This window comes from Scardinius erythrophthalmus, assembly GCF_964197995.2.
Source record: "Scardinius erythrophthalmus genome assembly, chromosome: 15".
NCBI classification, from domain to species: domain Eukaryota; kingdom Metazoa; phylum Chordata; class Actinopteri; order Cypriniformes; family Leuciscidae; genus Scardinius; species Scardinius erythrophthalmus.
In genome coordinates, this window is record NC_138235.1 from 27578822 (window position 1) to 27599330 (window position 20509).

Consider the following 20509-nt stretch of genomic DNA (forward strand, 5'->3'; position numbering starts at 1 on the left):
GGAAGGGTTTTATAGGACAGTGTTCCAGTAAGTTGTGCCCACCCCCTGGATTTCATTTCACAAATACCACAGTCACACACCCCCTGATTCAGCTAAATATAAGGTATCAACTTGAAAGGTTGGATGCTACCAACCGCAAAGGTTGCATGCTCAATAAATAAAAGTTTTTTTATCATCAAGTTTACCATGTCTCAATGTTACATAGTCTTAATGTTGTTTTATTTGAGTATTTATTTATAATAGATTATTTAAATGTGGCTTGACTAAAAACCAAGACTTTACATAATTGAAATAATTTCATGTAAAAGAAATTACATAATGTAATGTAAAATGTTTTTTTTTTTGATCACTTTCACAAAATAATATCCTTAATGGATTTATATACTTTAACGTTGTAAAGCTGCATATTACAAAAAAAGCACTCATATGCATGTACGTATGCATGCATGTATGCATCTATGTATGCATGCATGTACAGTATGTATGCATGCATGCATATATTAATACATATAAATAAAAATCATATAATCATTTGTGATTGCATGTAGAACCTTGTATGATTCAGGAAAAGAACGAATGATTGAACAAATCGAAAAAACGTAATGTAAAACTTTGTTTATATATAGATTTATTATACACTTTACACAAGAGACAAGTTGAAAGCACAGTGTTTCTAGTCAGTGACAAGTTCAGTGTAAAAATTATGAAAGTGTTCAGTATACAAAGTGTTCAGTCACGCTGTCAACAGTGAATCCCATCAAACATTGTATCGGTCCAAGACTTTGCTGATCTAACTGTATGACAACATGCCATTTCAAAAGTGTAACTAGAAATACTGTTTCAGACGGTATTACATAACTTTACACAGACCTACTCAAGAAATATGCTTTGGGACATATGCCTTTATGCTCTGATTGAGGAACCAGAAGGGACTGGATTCAAATGTACCGGTGAGGACAGGCCAATGGGTAAAAAACTCTAAAGAGAGGACAGAAATAACAAGATGCATCAACAGCTATTCAACTTGACAACCAGCTTAGTTTGCTGTGCACAATTCAGAACAGACCAATCACTCACAGAATAGTCTTTAAACAGAAGTGTGGTGGCCACCGGGTTGCCACAGCGGGGCTGCAGTGGGCAGGACAGCAGGCGAGAGGTGTACGTAGCACATTCCTCATCCAGAATCATCTCCTCCAGAGGCGTATGACGTCGCCGCAGAGCAGATACAGCGGTAGAGTGTATGACGGTGGGAGCTACAGACAGATGGATACACATTACCAACACATTTAATGCAGTACACGCTACTAAAAAAGCTTAAAGTCTTCAGGATGTCTGCTCATTAATTACAACATTACACCGATATGGTCATTTACACCACTGTGGGGAAGAAAACAGACAAAAAGGTTGATTTTAGTTTCATGGTTACCTTTTGATTGGCTTTGTTTAGTCAGGTCTAAGCTAGGATTGATCTGTGATCCATTTCTTTGGTCTGATAGCAGTGGTAGTGCATTATGGGATGTAGGCCGGTCTACACAGAGCTGCAAAGGGACGTCTGCTCCAGTGGTCTTCAGAGTGTCCTGAGACCGGTCTGGTCCAAGTCTTTGACTTGATGAGAAAACAATGACCGACCCTCTGTGTGCTGCTTGTATGAACGGCTGGGCTGGTTTCTTGCCTCTGTTCTCAGTGTGGCAATGATTTGAATCTGAATTTTCCTTCATTCTTGATTGAGCTTCAGCCTGAATGAGGAAAAGACAATGTGAGATTACTTTTAAACCATCAAAAAATTGACCAGTGATGCATTAATTGACATTTTACAGTTAAAGCAATCATACAGTTTGGTGACTTTTCAGTAATTGTTGCGAAGTAACGTCATCTTGGTCAATCCGGTCATCGTCCATCTGCTCTTGGTCCTCAAATAACCTCTGAACAACATCCTCCCCCTACAACACAACAAACACCCAGTGTTAACCTGCCATTCTATCATGAAGATCAAGTAAACGACAAAGGTTCTGCATCATGGGCTTGTTTTACCTCATGGCACATCAAGAGTCCAGTACTGGGGTCGTGGGCTCCACGCAAACCTGGAGAGCCCCTTAAACTGGACATCTTTTGGCCGGTACAGAGCTTCCTCTGTAAACAGAAACAGTAAACATTAGCCTGGGATAGTTTCAAAACAAAAAATATAAACCAAGACAAGAGAACCCTCACCATTGACTGTGGTTTAGTGTTTGCAACCCGCTGCGGTGTCCATTTCATCACTGGTGTTCTATTTGCACCTGCATCACAACAGAAAAACAGTGACAGAGATGAAAGCATGATGTTGAAGGAGAAGGAACACTGGAGATTAGCTATGTTACCATCCAAAGTTGCGAATCTTACGCGCAAAATTGGAACAAATCACATTAAAAAAAATTCTGAATCAAGTAGCGTCTCCATTCCACGTGTTTAAGAGAAAATAAAACACGTGGCTCTTTTATCCTACATCATAAATGACTTGTGTCTCAGAGCGCACAGACAAAACACAATAAACGCTGTCACGTTATCTTACGATCGGCTGCAATCACGTGAGACCCTTCTGGGAGAGAATTAATCCAAATCATTTTGATGACAGATTTTGGCTCAGGCATTTCAGAATGATCAAACCAACATTTGAGATGCTGTGGAATGACATTGGTCGGCTGGTTAGTCCAGTTATCCAATCACATCCACTGTTGAGGCAAAGTCACGTGAGTTTTTTGTTGCACATCGAGGGATTTATTCAGAAAATGTGCTTCCATCGTAGTTTAAACACATCTTGGCATTTCCGTCCAGCTTTTTTAATGCAATTTCCCAAAATGAGCACGAAAAAAGGTGGACGGAAGCATAGCTAGTGAAACTTACACTGAGATGCTGCTGCCGCTGTGGCGTCTGGTTTATTCTTCTTCACTGGGACTCTCTGGGCCTGAGATAAAGAAAGTTCCATTAGTAAAAATGCCTTAATTTTAGTGCAAAACTGAAAGTTGAATCACTCTAAAGTCTAAACAGACTCACAGAATAAATGGAGGTTCCTCTGCCAGTGGGACAGGTTGAAACCCTGGGTGTTGCTCCAGCAGCCCACACACCTTCATTCCTTAGAATACTGCACAGGGCTGCAGGGTCAGGGGAGAAGGACACGGCACTTCCTAAAGGATCACACAACATCCAAATCAATCTTATTGGATGAAAAGAGCTGCATAATTTTGACAAAGTTCTGTAATATTTTTATAACAGAATACACAGTACAAAAATTTGGGTTTACATATATATACATACATATATATATATATATATATATATATATATATATTATATATATATATATTTAGAGAGAGAGAGAGAGAGAGAGAGAGAGAGAGAGAGAGAGAGAGAGAGAGAGAGAGAGAGAGAGAGAGAGAGAGAGAGAGAGAGAGAGAGAGAGAGAGAGAGAGAGAGAGAGAGAGAGAGAGAGAGAGAGAGAGAGAGAGAGAGAGAGAGAGAGAGAGAGAGAGAGAGAGAGAGAGAGAGAGAGAGAGAGAGAGAGAGAGAGAGAGAGAGAGAGAGAGAGAGAGAAACAGTATCGACCCACTATTTACAAAGCAAATATGCAAAGGCCAAGTCAAACGGGATTTACAAAAAAAAAAAAAAAAAAGGAAAACAACGATGTCAGACGATTTTGAAGTTGGAGCCCTTTGAAGCTGCATTGAAACACTCCAGGAAAGTTTTCCTCAAAAACCTTAATTTCTTTTCGACTAAAGAAAGAAAGACATGATGAACATCTTGGATGACATGGGGGTGAGTAAATTAGTAGGAAAATTTAATTCTGGAATGAAATAATTGATCAAAAGTGACAGTAAAGACATTTATAATGTTACAAAAGATTTCAACATAAATGCTGATATTTTGAAAAGTAAAGAATGAATATCAATAAAGCTTTGCCATTACAGGAATAAATTACATATTACAATTAATTTATTAGTAACATTTCATAACATTACTGTTTTACTGTATTCGATCAAATAACTGCAGCCTTGATGAGCATGAGACTTTTCAAAAACATTTATAAAAATACAGAGGCCAACATTTTGAATGCTAGTGTATAAGAATAAATAATCCTTCTAAAATCACTATGATGAACAAAAATACATACCTGTAGTGCTTTTGGCCTCCGCTGGAGCTTCTTTTTGAGTCTTTTTGACAGGTACTCTTTGAGCCTAAAGTGGACATGGTCATGTCTATTTCACAACATATTGTGCCTAAATGGACCATTTAGAAGTAAAATATCATAATCACTGTGTAAATGACATTTCACTGGACTGGACTCACTGAATAAATAGAAGTTCCTCTGCCAGTGGGACAGACTGATACTCTGGGTGTTGCTCCAACAGGCTCCTCCAGTCTCATTCCATCACTCTGTAGAATACTACGTAGTGCCGATGGGTCAGGGGAAAACGGCCCAGCTTTGTCTTGAAATGAAAGGAAAATAAAAAGCTCACCCTCTATGGACAGTGAGAAAAGTAGGGCCTGGTTTCACAGACAGGGTTTAGATTAAGTCAGAATTAGTCCTTGCATTTTAGTCTGGGACTAGGCTTAAGCCTGGTCTGTGAAACCGGGGGGAAAAAGTTTTTAAAGATGAACTAACCTGCGGTGCCATCAACACTATGATGACTCTTCTTCACAACTCTTTGAGGCTTAAAAAACAAAACAAAAAAAAACTGAGTACCAACTATCCAGAAACATACAGATCAACATAATGCTATCTGGAGCAAAAGATGTAACATTACATCATCATACTAGACTGAAAAGACAACTGGCATGATCATAATGAAGGGTCAGCAAACAATTTGGTTTCATTATAGGGCTTTTCTACAATTTCTAACCACATGATTGGAGGTTCCCAGTCCAGGGGGGCAGGTAGATAAACGCATCATCATGCATTGTGCTCCAACAGAACTCCATCCCTCACATGGAAGGACATTGCGTACAGCTGATGGAAGATTTGATGATGATCCTGTACTCACATGCACATACATCAATGATAAACAACTAATGAATAAATTAAACAAAGAACCATGAACACTTAAGACAATTTGAACATTGAATTGATTGACACAATGAGAAAAGATCTGATAGTATGCCACTCACCTTTAGAGCTTATATGGCTTTCTGTAGTTGAAGGGACAGTTTGGAAACAGTACTTGTCCTTTGGTGCTTGATTATCAGAATTAACATCTACTTTAAGTGAAGTTTTACATAAATGACTCCAACCTAAGTCTTCAGGAAGCTTAGATTGTCCAAGAGTGATGCTACCTAAACGTGAACTTAAATCAGTGTGACTGCAGCATCTGGATTCTTGTGAAGGTGGGTGAACATCAGTGGAGTTTTTATTTAATGCAACATATTCTACATGACTACCAGGCTGCAATCGCTGTGACTTGTTTGCTGGAGCCCTGAGGACACCTGGTGTAGTAGCCGTATGGCTCTGAGTTTCAGTTTTGGCACTTGGATTTAAGTTCCTCACTTTTGCCACAGGTGTTAGTCGGGCAGAATGCATCAGAGGCGCTTTTTCTTGAGGAATATCTGTGTTTCTCTGACCGCGTGAGCGTGACTGGGACAGGTTGAAAGGGATTGGTTTGGTGCAGGTCCTTTTTTTCTGCACTTTACCCTAGGGACAAAAAAAAAGAAAGAAAGAAAAAAAAGTAATTATTATGCATGTAGTAGTGTTGTTATAAACTAAAACGATTAAAAAAAGTTTTCAGTAATTAAAATAAAACTACAATAAGACCAAATATACTATATTAGAAAAATATAAACAAAACTTTCAACTGTAATAAGTATAAGTACTAAAATTACTAAAACTAAAGTATATGTGTGTGTGTGTATATATATATATATATATATATATATATATATATATATACTGTATATAAATTGTAATAAAATACTATAATAGTACATAAATAATCCTTATGTGGTCCGATTTTTTAGGTAAATTATTCCTTTAAAATTGCTTGGTAGACATGTGATTCATTTCAGATTTGTGTAATGATCAGAAACGCTTGTCCTTACCGTAAGAGGCCTCTGTTCCCATCTGTTGAGACTGGGATTTTGGGAGAGCTCACTTAGGGCTGGTTGCATAGATTTGGCGAGGACTGGAAGCCTGCTGACAGCTTTCAGTTTATTGACTCCTTTTCCAGTTTCAGCAGAAGCATTGGGGTCCAGATTCTCAGATCCTCTTTTAAAGGAGGAAGCACTGAGCTTAGTCTTCAAATCCTGATTCATCAAGGTCCTAATTGCATTGAATATAATGGATCAGATATTAATAAAACAGCATCTCTGTAAAATAAAACAGTTTATTCAGTTTAGACAATTTAATGTATTTTTCAATAATTTAATTGATTATTATTGGTTTGAATTTACAAAAATAATTCCAGAAAAATTAATATTGAATCATCATTAAATAAAATAATGATGAAGACAGTACAAGAACCATTATAGTAATGAGAATTGAAGGCTTAATTGTCCTGAAAATAGTTACAATGCAAAATAGTTCAAATATGATTTATTATTTTTCGCATTTAGTTTAACTTTACGAACTAAAATAAATAAAATTGAAATAAAATGTAATAAATTTAAAGAATAGACATAAAACAACAAAATTACTAAAACTTTAACTAAGATTGAAGTGAAAACATAATATAAAAATAAAAATTCAGAAGATAAATAAAAACTATAATGGTATGGTATCTCACAGATACTAAAATAACACTGCTTGCCATGGACATTTCTTGACAAGTGTAGAAATATCCACCCATTTAATTACAGAATTACTTGCTAAATGGATTAAAGACATACATTTAAAACTGTTCAACAATTTAAAAAAATTGACAATAACAAAAATTAGCATTAAAAATGTATGTTATTCTGAAATGTTCCGTCAAATAATCAATTAAGGAATCGATATTGTGACATTTAAATGCACTGGTTCTTGAGGGGGAGAAAGCTGATATAAATATAGCGTTACTGTGAACGATCAGCTCACTCACCCTGGCTGATCCTGCTGACTTCTGTTCTGGGGTCGCAGAGGGTTAGAGGACGCCATCTCGACAGGGATTCAGTGCCTGTAACAAGACGGATCTTGAGATTAATAATAAGAATTATTTTTTTCCTTAACGAAGAAGTGTTCGCTCAATCATAAATAACACTATAGCAATGTACAACATCAGAAAACAGCAAAGTACTGTGCAACTAACTTAGTTGTTATGTATTCATGTGAATAAATCGATAGGCATATAATTTTACCAACACACACATAACTTACGTACCAGGAAATTAGCTTATATATTAAAACTGCAGCTTCTTTTATGTTGTTTTCAAGCTACGGGACTTCCCACATCAAGCCACTCTTCACTAGCACAGGGAAAACGCTCAGTCGCGTGTTGACTTCCGGAGTAGTTTGTAAAAAGCGCGCATTTTGACTGGCTGACGGAGACGTGCCATCAGCCAATGGCTGACCGCCATTGACACCACTATGGCAACAGAGATGCGGCTTTAAATCACGTGACTCCCGTTTATTCAATTTGCAGGGGTTCATTATTTTTAACGTCTGGCACACAATAGTAATATAGACAAAGAAGCGGGTAAATGCTGAGTTGACCCACTAAGCGCGTGAGAGACTTGTAGATGAAAATAGGCTTATAAAGAAAAGTGCAAACAATTTTTTAAAAATATTTTTTAATAGAGGTCATTTGGAAAAAACTGCTCAAGCCGTTTCAAAAACCAAAAGACAACGTCCAATTATAAATATTAAATGGGTTGAAATTTGACTTGGTTTTTAAGTGGTCCTGAATGTTTACTCCTAACACTACTGTTGCTCTATCAAAATGATATTAGATACAAAATAAACCCTGAGAGGAACTGTATGATCAACATTAATTGTTCAAAATAAACTTCAACATACAAGAAAAAGGTTAAAGGATAACTTAATCCTAAAATCCACACAATTAACTCAAGACGATAAAGAAGATAATAACTTAATTAAACGTGTTTTAATAAAAAAAAAAACATCTTTAAAAGCCAGTCCTCTTATATTTTGAGATTTTTGAACACTTCCTTTGTTGCGCAGCTTGCTTCACATCATTTCTGTTTTTCACTGTCAATTTCTAGAGATCCTGAATAGCGTCTCAGTAGAAGTTTCAGTAAGAGAGGTTGCTATGTTTGGGACATTACTGAAGGCACAAATGTTTAGTAAAATATGAGTGTACATTTAGAGATGATGTGAAGTAGTAGTCAAATCAAACAAATGTACAAAAAACTCAAAATATTCCAGAAATATCCTTTTGAATTTCAGAATCATCCGAATACAACGTCTAAAAAATTTTAAACAGGATATTCTAACAACTGTCTTCTGTTATTTCATGTTCAATACTAATTTCTACAAACCACTTTAAAACAAGTTTCTAATCACATTCAGATGGTATGGTGACAGTTCGGCAGGGTGAAGATCTGTGACATTTTCAGAAAAAAAAAAAATACAGTAAAATAATATTTACACTGACCCATTGATTTATCAATATTTTTGGTGCTGATTATGGACATAATGGTCAAGGGAGAAGACTAAAAAAGTAATTTTGCCATTACATTAAAATTACAAGAAAATGTTATATTTAACACTTCTAGAATGGAGTATTTATATATATATATAAAAAAGCAAAACTAAAGTATATTGACAATACAATTAATGTTATTGATAAATGGGGGGGAAAATCAAATAAACAATAACATTGACATAGCAACAGAATACATTAACTATCACATTGCTAATATCATAAGCATCGATGAAAAATAACAGCATAATTATTCTATACAAATAAAACTGACTAAACAACTCTTATGCTGTTACCCAAACATGTGAGTATTTTTGTACAAGGTGTGTCAAGAAAGATTCCAATGCAATTTCTTTCTTTCGAGAAAAAAATAAAATAAAACATCAAATATATACACTGAACCTACAAAAATCAGCCATCAGATCTCAAACTGCTCTAAAATCAATTTCCGTGTTCTTTACAATAACTAAAATGTGTACCACTGAACTCAAACCTAGTTAAACTCGGAGCTGTACTATAGATGGAAAGGCCAACAAGACAACCATGGCCAAATGGTGGCAGGACATTATACTGTCCATGCTGAGTGGAAAACAAACAAACAAAACAAGACAAACTTATATAAAATATATATACACATCTAAAATACATTTGTTGATAAAAATGAGTTAGTAAACTACGGTAAAAACATTATTTAACAAGCAAAGAGACGTTACTACAGGACTTCATCTACAGCAATTACGATGGTGCATCAAATTGCCTTCTATGGTATAAAACAATTTGATATGAACACACACTAAATGAAGCATGTAAACAAACAATATGCATGGCTTTAGGAGGAGATTAGACTGGGACAGATAGCATTGGGAATGGGTGAGCTGATGACTGAAGAATTAGATGATCTCTCCTCCATGGGACAATTCTGGGAAGTCAAATTTCCAAATAAACCATTCAAACGTCTTCTGAACAATGTTCTAATCCTTTTTTCCGATGGCCTTAGGCAATTTGATCTAACATCAAGTGCTCCTCAGAATTTCGCTTTTTTCTAGAAATAAACAATGTTAAAACTAAAAATTAACTATGAAACAAAGAGGGTTTAGGTGGAGTGTACATGTACGCATTTTTAGAGGTGGAGCACTGAAAATGTTGGGGAAAAAATGGCAATTTAGCAATACAGCCATCACTCACTGGTATCCTTTAAGTGTTTAATGTATCCGTCTGTTTAGCTCTATTTGCTTTTCAAATAGAATTTCTATTCTAAAAAACATGCTAAATGGATTTCACTTGAATTTTCTCACAGCAAGTTACTGTTCTTTTCACTTTTCGCCCAGATGAAGCAAATAAAACCAGTCAAGCAGAACCATAAAACAGTCACATAATTTAACTCCATTATCATTCAGGTCCTCTCATCCTCATTTGTTTTCTCCACCTCTATTGTTCCCTGCAGTCTCTTCTCCATATCAATCTAGAGGAGAAGCTTGCCGTTTCGATGTATTTTCAGAATCTTTCCCAGTCTCTGTTTAGCTGTGGCAAGTCCTTTCTTTGGACGTTTCCCTGTGAGAAAGAAACAGAGATAATATTTCAGCGTAATTCCAAGCACATCACCGTTAAAGGTACTGTGCTATAATTCTAGATACCTTGACACGCTCCTGCTGGTGTTGGAGTTGCCAGACCTCCGGGTGAGGGGGCAGAGGGAGAGTAGCTGCTGCTGTTTTGGGGAGAAAGAGAATGGCGTCTTGAAGTCAGGAACACGCCAGGGGCCATGGCACCACTTCCTCTCGGACCCCCAGGGCTGAACGGACCTGGTCCTGCTGTGTACTCGTGGTCCAGCAGGCTGGCAGTGTACACCTCCACTCTCCTCTCTTCAACTATGCAGTCCACAGGAGGCTCAGAGGGCAGAGGAGGAGACACGGGTGCAGAGTCCGGCTGACGCTGGAGTTGGGCAGCTGCAGAATGTACTTTCTCTTGAGGGACCTTCTTCTTGGTGTATCTTCTCTTGGTGATGGTTTTCTGCTGTTCCTGATATTAAAGCAACAATAGATTACAATTTCAATCCTTTGCTGTTCTTTCTTTCAAATGCTGTGCACTTTCTATTCAAAGAATCCTGAAAAAAAAAAAAATCATGGCTTCCACCAAAAAATATTAAGTGGCACAACAGTTTTCAACATTAATGATGAAATTATTCTTGAGCACCAAATCATCATATTAGAATTATTTCGGAAGGATCATGTGACACTGAAGACTGGAGTAATGATGCTGAAAATGCTAACAACATATATAAATAAATATATATTTATATAAAAAAAATACAAAATTGTATTTTAAAGAAACACTATGTAACCTTTTTTAGGTTTAGGAACCCATTCCGAGGGCGTTTTAACTCCTACGGTGGCCGTATTATTTCAAATCTGCCGGCAGTCGCGAGTAATCTCCCCATCGCATTCGTCACGGTGCCACTGAGTGTAAAAACGCGAAAGGCGAAGCTTGAATTTCCAGGTATGTCCCTCTTAGGCTAATGTATTTTCAAGATGGAGGCGCAATATGGCTTCCGCCATTCGGGCGACTCGCTATGCATTCTAACACATTAAGGAGCACATATCATTTTGAAAGAACAAAGTGTTTTTTGCTAAGAATCAACTTAAAAATGACAAAAATAATAAAAAAAACATATTACTGACCCCAAACCTTTAAACAATAGTGTATAACTGACATGTTTTTGGTATAAAAATATATATATGTCATTGTTTCAAATAATCCAATCAAAACATGCTAATCAGAAAGTGTAGCTCATGTTGTGAACACGCTCTTTCCTCAATGTACTAAAAAACATAAAACACAGACAGCGAATAACTAAACTAATAAATCAATCAGGTTTTCAACATTGTTGTTTTTGCTAAATTTGTTTTCATTTATTCATTAATATACATACAATGTTATATACATTTTTTTTAAATTTTAATTTTTGGTTTAATTTTGCATGGCCTTGTCAACTTAAAGTTAAAATTAGATGCCATTTTACAGTAAAATGAATGACCTGAATGAATACGACTTGACTACATTTATTTTGAAAAGATAAAATGAACACTTATAAAAGGTACACATCCAACTTAATTGTAGGTTCTGGCATAGTGTGGAACAGAAGCTCACCTGTTGTGCCAGTTTGGCAGCAGCAGCTGCAAGCCCAGTTTCTACAGATGCCACCCTGGCACCCTCTCTTACCGGCCGCTCCTGCTTGGGCAGTGTAGGGGTCACACGGGCTGAGGACGTGTGAAGAAATGATGTTCAGAAATGTTTCGAAATAAAATTCTACAAAAATTTCATTTCATGCTGTTACCTTTAGGACTCCAGGGTGTATCATCCCAGTTTCTCTTTCTTTTCATTTTGGACTTGCTTAAGTGGTCCTCCTCGTCAGATTCTAGTGACGGATACACTGTAGACATGTAGAAATGATCTTTTAAACTGATTCAGTCTGATTCACAGTATTTCCTCTGCTACGCATTTTAACAACCCTGGTGTAAATATTCAAGAATGTGTGAACTCACCATAATCAGAGTCTTTAAAACAGGTACCCAAGGTCTCCTGTTCATCCAAGCTTTCTTCATCACTGAGGTGCCGTGCTGGACGCTTGATGGGCCGTTTCCCTGGCCTCTGAATGGTGGACTTCTTCTCGTTCTTCTTTACTCCACTTATCCACCCAGCTCTCCCGCCTTTCTCCTTCAAAAGCCCCAGCATCTCACCTCCTCCGGAGATAGAGAGAGGAGAGGAGGAGGAGGAAGAAGATGAGGAAGATGGAGGGTTGGCCATTGAGAGCATGCCCTGGATAGCATCACGGGTGCTGGGGGAGGCTGGTGCTTCCTCACTTGATAACACAAAGAGAATCAGCAGAAGTGAATATAAAAAACAAACATCTTCAGCTTTCACTATGGCATAAAGACTAATAATAATAATACTAAAAGTATGCAGCATATAAAGTGTGCAAATGAATTACCTCAGTGCAGAATCAAGACCCGCCACCTGTTTGCTTGCCTTGAGCAAGTCTAAAATCCCACCTGCTCCACCTTTCACACCTTGCACTGTGAGCATCTCCTCATCTGTGGTGTAATCCTCCTATTTAACAACAAGATACAAAACCAGTGACCACCAGACATCTAGAGATGAATCTAAAGCTTGCCTAAAAGAGACTTGCATACCTCAATATCAAAGTCCACTTCTCCTGGCTCACGGATTCTGTGGGGGTCGCTGCATGGTTTGGCCCGAGGTAGTTTCCTTGGTAGACCTTAATGAGACCATTGAGCCAAGTATTAGTTTGTACCAAGATGTTGATGTTATTAAATTAACCTTATTAGTTAAACATAAAAAAATAAATAAGGGAAATCTTTTACCAGCTAATTTCTTCTTGCTTGGTAGAGATGGTCTACGGCGAGGTGGAGGGGTTTCATCAATCTGAAGCTCATCTTCAGAATCAAAGTCGGACAAAGTAGCCATGTGGGGCTGGAACTGTTGAAGTGAACTCCCGGCTCCATTTGCACTGCCAGCACGACCTTTCTTCCTAAAACAGAAAGAAGAGGAGATATTAAAAATAAAGGTGTCACAGCGTAACACTTAAAAAATACTTGTGTGTCAGGGAAATGGGTGAAGATAACGGTTTTACCCTTGTATCTTTCCATTAGTCAGCACGAGCTTGAGCTTGCTCTTGTTGATCTTCTCTTCAAAGTCATCTAGACAGTCATCAGGCAGCTCAAGCTGAAAAGACAAAAAAGTGTTTCAGGAAAAAAAAAATATCTGAACATCCTTTATTTAAACCCAACGTAATACTATATAAGACAGAATATATACAATACAAAGTATTATTATGATTATTAAACCACTGTTCTAAAGTTTGGGATCAGTACTTATGCTCACCAAATCTGCATTTCCAAATTACAGTAAAAATAATATTATTATATTACCAATTATACGGGTTTCGTTTTAAACATTTCAATATTTTTAATGTCTATTTTTTTTGTAGTTTATTCCTGCGATGGCAAAGCTATTCCTCCAGTCTTCAGTTTCACATGATCCTTCAGAAACCAATATGATCAATATCAAATTAATAATCGAATATGCTGATTTGATGCATAAGAAACATTTATTTTTATCAACGTTGTGCTGTTTAATATTCTTGTGGAAAATTATCCTTTTTTTCAGGATCTTGAATGATGAATATAGCTTAAAAGAACATGAAATATAATTATTCTTATAGTTCACCCCAAAAATGAAAATTCTGTCATCATTTACTCACCCTCAAGTTGTTCCAAACCTGTATGAATTTTTTCTTCAGCTGAACCAAAAGAAGATATTTAAAAAAAGGTCGGAAACCAAACAGTTGATGGACACCATTGACTGCTAGTCATCAAATGTTTGGTTATCCATATTCTTCATAATATCTTCTTTTGTGAAAAAGAAATTCATATAGGTTTGGAACAACTTGCGGGTGAGTAAATGATGAAAGAATGTTCATTTTTGGGATAACTATCCCTTTAACTGTCACTTTTGATCAATTTAATGCATCTTTGCTGAATAAATGTATTACTTTTTTTTTTTTTTTAACAAAAAATTCTTACTGACCCCAAATGTTTGAAGGGTAATGTAATAAACATTATAATGATTAATAAATATAAATGTTTTAGAAATTCTACCTTGCTCTTTTTGACTTTGCACCCTGGCTGGAACTTCTTGAGCGTGTGTTTAGTATGAATCTCGAGTAGGTCCAGCTCTCCGGCTTCTGTCTTTATCTCTTTGCCTTTTTGGCTCTTTTTCTTTGCTCCTGGAGGGCCTATGCCCACTCCTCCAAATCCGTCCTTCAGCTTGGGACCTTTCTTTTTACCTGGGTGCTGGCCAAAATTAAAGGATGTGTTCAATGGAGCTTTGGGGTGAGGAGAGGGAAGACCCTGAGAGCCACCAAAGGGTGCCCCACTCCTGCCGATGTTCTGCTGGAAGATATCCTGCAAAAAGAGACACAAAATTCAGATGCAGGACATAAATCACAACCTTTTTCATTGAAAATCTGGGCCAGAACTACTCTCACCTCAACCAGCCGTATCTCCTTGGCCAAATCTTTCACTAGCTGCTGGATCTTTATGGTCTCCGGTATCTCATGTTCATGCTCAGCCAGGGACTGAATATCAGAAAAACAACCAACATAAGCTTTGTGTCATCACACATAATTGCAATGAAATGATTTACGATGGTATAAAACAATGGTAAAACAAATACTTTAAATTTTACATAAATTTAGTATCCAATTCAGGGATATTTGCCAGATATGATATTCTTTGTGATATGATTCTATATATATTTTCACAAAATTCTATGTAATCCTAATATTAATAAGCGAGTTTTTACAATGAAAAGAAACAATTTCAGCCAAACACCCAATCGAATTACACTGGAAAATAAGTAAAATACAGTCAAATCTGGTTTTCCACTTGCTATTTCACTAAAAGAACACACAAAAAAGATATTTAATATTTCATTTATAGGCTCCAAATATAAACAATATTTACCAACATATATATTCACACAGTGTACTGAACTACAATTTTTAATCAACTAAATGAAAGTTTGAACTGATTCATTGTTTTTTTTTAACTTGACTTTAAATATATGAATATATCATGGGTATATAATGTATATACCGTACTAATCACAAGTCCCACATGTAATATAATTAAACTTACTTCCTTCCTTGTCCAGCTACGGAAAGCATTATTGAGAGCTTTGGCTCCATGGACCAAATAAGTGGCAGGATGCCGTCGATTCTCTCTCAGACCTTAAGTGGATTGGAAAAACACAAAATGAAACTACATGAAAGACTGTTGCTTTAAAAACAAAAATAAGCAGTAAAGAAGACATCCATTTGCTTTATGAGGAGAAGCCTCACCTCTGAAGGTGTCGAGCAGATGCTTGCCAACATACCAGCACACCGTTTCAAAGTTTGGAAACCTGAATAAGTCTGCCGTGCTCAGACGCTTTTCTATCTCATATGCTCTGATGAAAAGAAAGGGAAAATTGACCAATGAAAAAGCCCAGAGCACAACTGCTTAGCGTAAGGAGATGAACAGATGCATCATCTCACCGAAGCTGCATGTCAATGTTGAGGCTGTGTAGAAAATTTCCCCCAAATGCCAAACAGTCCACAGGGGTCAGGACAGCATGAATCCACCCTGACAGCAAACAATTAAGGTACAAAGAAAGAATCAACATTATTAATCTAAATGTAGTTTCTCAGTCACATAGGATATCAAAACAAAAAGTTTATTTTGAAATTAAAGGAGAAGTTCACTTTTAAAATGAAAATTCTGTCATCATATACTCACCCTCATGTTGTTTCAAACCTGTATGAATGTCTTTCTTCTGCTGAACAGAAAGGAAGATATTTAGAACATTATCAGTAACCAGACAGTTTTTGGGTCCCATTGACTTCCATAGCATATTTTTTTTACCTACTATGGAAGTCAATGGGACCCAAAAACTGTCTGGTTACTGATAATCTTCTAAATATCTTCTTTTCTGTTCAGCAGAAGAAAAACATTCATACAGGTTTGAAACAACATGAGGGTGAGTATATGATGACAGAATTTTCATTTTAAAAGAGAACTTCTCCTTTAATCCCAGTGCATCTTACTACTGGCAGAAACAGACATCTCACCTGTTGGGATGAAGAGGGTGTTTCCTTGCTTAACTGAACATTTGTAGCACATGTCTACCTGGTCCCCAAAGAACAGCTCATTCTGATTGGTGGATGAACTCCAGCACTCAAAAAGGGACAGGTTAGCAGCAGTGGGACGAATGAGGTAAAAGATCTTCTCACCCTGACATGTATAAAAACAAATATATAAGACCTCTTTTGTCTGGAAGACAAATCATAATGCTTTCTATAGTAGTGAAATGCAGTTCCTCCTCTCAAATGCATAGAAACATTTCCAGCCGTCTCAACAGATAATGTAATGCACACGATTTAAAGAGAATAACTGACCCGGAGTACGTGGTACCACACAGAGGTTCCTCCAAAGTCAATGTGAAAGTCCGTGTAACTGTCCTTCACTCCCATCAGGCAGTATTTCTGCACATTAGGCCTCTCAAAGACAGACTCCTCAGGCCAGAGATTCTCCACCCATGACAGCTTCCTCACGATCTTTGGTGTCTCCACCAGATTTGACAACCTAAGAACAGACACAAAAACTGTTAGACAGTTTGCACAGATAAATCCACTTGGAAAAGTTGCCTTTAAATTCAACCCCTTTGAAGACGTAGCTGAAATAGCAACAAATATTTTTCTTTCGTCGTCGTTTCACAGGAAGAAAAGTTAAAAATTCCAAGAAAAAAAATATAGTAATGATTCATTTATGCATTTAGAAAACTGACTTCAATGCACCGCTGCTACAGCCGTACACATTCAGATTAAATTAGCACATCCCAAAAAAGCACCTGGTGTCTGAGAACTCTAAGCTGATCACATTCAGCACTCGGTCTCTGTTTGGGCTGTTATAGTACTCCACAAACTCTCCCAGTTTCATCTTCAGGTCTGCTTGGCGGATTACATCAATCACGTCAATTTCCTTGTCAGCTCCTATGACACAATTGTAAGACATTAAATTCCTATCTATACATGACTTTTCACAAACAAACGACAGGAAACATAGCACAGAATGGCACTGCAGATGTGATTAGAGTTATTTACCAATATAATGCTCAACATCCGATACGGAGAAGGACGACGGGGGCAGATTCATGCCCAAGCCATCTTTCCTGAGGACCAGGACCGGGACGCTGAAAGAGCGCTCCTCTAGAAACTCAACGGTGAGTTGGGCCCCGGTTGGCTTCAGCAGGACTTCATCAGCACTTAAATACAAACATTTAAAAATATCAGCATACTCATCACTGTGCATTTCCGAAACATTTTTTTAATCCAATAAAACCAGAGACTGCAAACCCAAGCTGAGTGGTATGAATCATCGCTTCAAGTCTGATCAGAGCTAAATTAATCTGGGTTAAGAAAGCAGAGTCACCTAGTGGCCTAATTTTGACCTTGCAAGTTGCAATAAGTTGTGAATAAACCATACCTGGGAAAAGTGCGGCTGCGTAGCTCCCTGACAAACTGAGCACTGCCCGTCTTCACAGGTCGTCCTGATTCTCTCCCCACATTAGTATCAGCATGCTTAGGAGCCCCCCGTCGTTTGCGCACTTAGAGAGAAGAAGATATCATAGTTACCAATCATGCAAGCTTATAGGTTTGCTAGCCCATTCTGAGCTTCTTGATTTAAAATTGTATTTTGTTTGTATTCCACAATGAGGGTGTAAATGGCTCTGCTGTCTATTTTTATTACTCGCTGAGCTTGATTAATTATCACAACAAAGTTAAGTCAACAAAATACCAATTCTGTCAGGACCACTATCGTCAAATACAAATTTTACGACGTATGCCACACTTACTGACAGAGGGTCCATGTGACACCTGACAGTTAGGACAGTGATACAGATCAATTTCTGCCGCTTTGTCCTCTTCCACTCCAACACAACTACAGAAGATCAAATAGTAAATACAATACAAATCATTTAAATCAGAAAAAAAGGTGACTTAGTTTTAAATTGTAATTTACAAAAGGCAACCTCACCTGCCATGAAACCAGTCCTGACAAACATCACACTCAATCATGAATCGGGTGACATCATAAGGGAGACGACACAGGCAGTAAACGGGAACAGATGCCATTCTAAAGTCCCTGGCCAAATGTCAATATAAAAAAGTCTTAAATAATATGGTATTGCTTCTGTTTTGGCACCACAGTTCAGTTAGTTGCCTCTGTGGAGAGTCAACTTCACTTCAGAGCGGTTCACAAATCAGCTTGCAGTGCTGTAAAGACTGTTGTATTTACAGTAGAGTGTTGTATATGAAGTATGCTGGCAGTGACAACAGCTGTCAGTCAATCGTAGATTAGAAAGCTTCACTACTACGACCACTGCAGTCGAACTGGGCGCTAGGTGTGTACCATGGTTCGGCGCCTGTTGAGAGAGCAAAGGAGAATTTGCTGAGAAAAAATAAGAAATATCATTCTTGAACCCAAATATTAAGTGCACTTTACAATATATAGTAAAATCTGACAAAATGGTTTCAGTCAGTGGTTAACCAATTCATCTGCTTGGCTACAATATTACATAAATGCACTAGCTGCCTTACTATGGTTAACAGACTCAAAATAATCAAGTTCCTATTCATTCTCAAACAAGCTTCTATACAGTGAAGGCAAACAGCGCAAACTACATATTGTATGATCAAATTGTGCAGAATTTAAAATATTATCCCTTAAACACCTGGACCTAGACTATCTGGTCCTGTTGTTCATTTACAGAGAGTTACAGATAGAGAGGTATTTGGGATTGGAGTTATAACACTTTAATGCACATTATATATTTATGCATTATAGTGGTAAAAACTACACATTTATGAAAGCGACACTTAAAATTAACTAATAATCAAATAAATAGCAAAATAATAATATAAACACTAAATATTCACCTTTGTATTACTTGTTAAATCGTATAGTTTAAAGCTGCAGAGATAAAGCTTACTTCCACTGGGACGATGCGAACGATATACTTATAGCTTAAAGCTATAATTTGCAATGCAAACTTATTTTAATTTTATCCCCTAGATTTGTAAATGAAAAAATAAATGTTTTTGGAAGTGTTTAGAAACGCGGTCTGTGATAGCAGAAAACAGTTTGTTGAAACATAAGAGCTGGTAGCTAGCTTAGCTGCTAATATTTTAGCATGCTCGTCAACGTCTAACTACATGAATCTTTGTGTTTACAATACAACAACGAAGCGTTACTGAGCAAACTCACAAATCTAACCTCAAATGTAGCCAAAATATGAAATATGGAGTTGAGATTATACGACCCATAGCAAGACAAAAGGACTTGTTGCAGCGCGCGCAGTATCGGGTCTTACCGGGTGTGAAATGCCGCGAGTGTCCCGAGGGCCGAGCGCACCATGCCGGACGATTTTTTTGGAAACTCCGAGGCCTGCGCGGCCTGCTTTACAAACAACAAGATGTTTTCAAAAACCGTACAGTTCTTCCGTTCTTACGTATTCAACAGAGGAGAGTGAGTAAACAAATCTGGGAAGATCTCGAAAGAATACAGTCCACAACCGAGAAGCAAAGATTTTATGAAATTCATAACGCAGCGATTTCCCTTGCTATAAATCCATCCCAATCCGCCCGTGCAGCGACCACTGTCTGCGGGAGAGGGAACAATAAAGTTGCTTCGCGTTGTCGGTCTTCCTTCGGACGGCAGAGACTTCAGATGAGCCAAAAAATATATGCAAATAAAAAGAATGGGGGAAAATCTATTTAATTAGCACTTTTTTTTTTGGTTGGTTCTTGTAGAATAAAAGTTAAGTAACAACCATGAATAGCTCCTCATCAAGGTTTGCTCAATGTAACTATTGTTTCCAAAAATGGAAATCGTGTTTATTATGAAAAATAACAGCTTACAATATAGAAACAACTACAAATGTATTTGTTTTTATTCCATTAATTATGTATTTATAACCATGCATAGCTCATTACCATGGTTAGCTCAAAGTAACCGTGTTAAAAAAAAAAAAAAACCTGTTCATTATGAAAAATAAAAACTTAAAAAAATATAGGCTACAATGTAGAAACTATACATCTGCTAGGGATTTTTTAAATCACGAATCTAAAATAATACTACCAAGAATGTTATCATAGTTTAAAGTTTTATTACTGTTTGTTTACATAGTGTGCAGTAGCCTAGGCCTACTATATAGTGCTACAGTGGGTAAAACCAAGGTAACTTTTCTTAAGGGCTGTTATATCATGTCTTAAGCAAACAGCAGTAGTTATT

At 37.1% G+C, this 20509-nt stretch overlaps 2 protein-coding genes across 4 annotated transcripts; both read right to left on the reverse strand.

The window, feature by feature from the left end:
* Nucleotides 1-601: 601 nt before the first annotated feature.
* Nucleotides 602-7522, reverse strand: troap (trophinin associated protein). Its single transcript, XM_081386969.1, has 16 exons — nucleotides 7320-7522; nucleotides 7041-7115; nucleotides 6064-6283; nucleotides 5140-5659; nucleotides 4875-5005; nucleotides 4637-4685; nucleotides 4321-4460; nucleotides 4145-4208; nucleotides 3031-3161; nucleotides 2881-2941; nucleotides 2209-2276; nucleotides 2032-2130; nucleotides 1833-1940; nucleotides 1427-1736; nucleotides 1078-1253; nucleotides 602-978 (listed from the first exon to the last, which is right to left on the reverse strand). The coding sequence occupies exons 2-16, from the start codon at nucleotides 7094-7096 to the stop codon at nucleotides 904-906; spliced, it is 2208 nt and encodes a 735-aa protein (XP_081243095.1). The 5' UTR covers nucleotides 7097-7115; nucleotides 7320-7522; the 3' UTR covers nucleotides 602-903.
* Nucleotides 7523-8022: 500 nt separating this feature from the next.
* Nucleotides 8023-20264, reverse strand: phf8 (PHD finger protein 8). 3 transcript variants are annotated; one of them, XM_081386967.1, is made up of 23 exons: nucleotides 19156-20264; nucleotides 18515-18641; nucleotides 18254-18361; nucleotides 18072-18157; nucleotides 17702-17822; nucleotides 17320-17480; nucleotides 17067-17208; nucleotides 16615-16801; nucleotides 16288-16450; nucleotides 15715-15802; nucleotides 15520-15626; nucleotides 15317-15408; nucleotides 14665-14754; nucleotides 14276-14581; nucleotides 13249-13340; nucleotides 12980-13146; nucleotides 12788-12873; nucleotides 12586-12704; nucleotides 12140-12456; nucleotides 11932-12027; nucleotides 11745-11854; nucleotides 10235-10616; nucleotides 8030-10151 (listed from the first exon to the last, which is right to left on the reverse strand). In XM_081386967.1, exons 3-23 carry the CDS (start codon nucleotides 18349-18351, stop codon nucleotides 10063-10065), a joined length of 3099 nt encoding a protein of 1032 aa, XP_081243093.1. In that variant the 5' UTR covers nucleotides 18352-18361; nucleotides 18515-18641; nucleotides 19156-20264; the 3' UTR covers nucleotides 8030-10062. The 3 variants fall into 3 exon arrangements, with proteins under 3 accessions (XP_081243091.1, XP_081243093.1, XP_081243092.1); XM_081386965.1 differs by having other exon boundaries at nucleotides 8023-10151; nucleotides 18254-18641; nucleotides 19590-19934; XM_081386966.1 differs by having other exon boundaries at nucleotides 18254-18641; nucleotides 19156-19931.
* Between the last annotated feature and the right edge of the window lie 245 nt (nucleotides 20265-20509).

What these genes read in the sequence shown, in the direction of transcription:
- troap (XM_081386969.1), bottom strand. Translation starts at nt 7,096, where the DNA reads ATGGCGTCCTCTAACCCTCTGCGACCCCAGAACAGAAGTCAGCAGGAT. An exon ending in TGGGAACCTCCAATCATGTG is followed by an intron (nt 4,686 to 4,874) that starts GTTAGAAATTGT and finishes TTGTTTTTTAAG; the next exon opens with CCTCAAAGAGTTGTGAAGAA. An exon ending in GACTCTTGATGTGCCATGAG is followed by an intron (nt 1,941 to 2,031) that starts GTAAAACAAGCC and finishes GTTGTGTTGTAG; the next exon opens with GGGGAGGATGTTGTTCAGAG.
- phf8 (XM_081386965.1), bottom strand. Translation starts at nt 18,351, where the DNA reads ATGGCATCTGTTCCCGTTTACTGCCTGTGTCGTCTCCCTTATGATGTC. An exon ending in AGGAGATACGGCTGGTTGAG is followed by an intron (nt 14,582 to 14,664) that starts GTGAGAGTAGTT and finishes CTCTTTTTGCAG; the next exon opens with GATATCTTCCAGCAGAACAT. An exon ending in TACACCCTGGAGTCCTAAAG is followed by an intron (nt 11,855 to 11,931) that starts GTAACAGCATGA and finishes ACACGTCCTCAG; the next exon opens with CCCGTGTGACCCCTACACTG.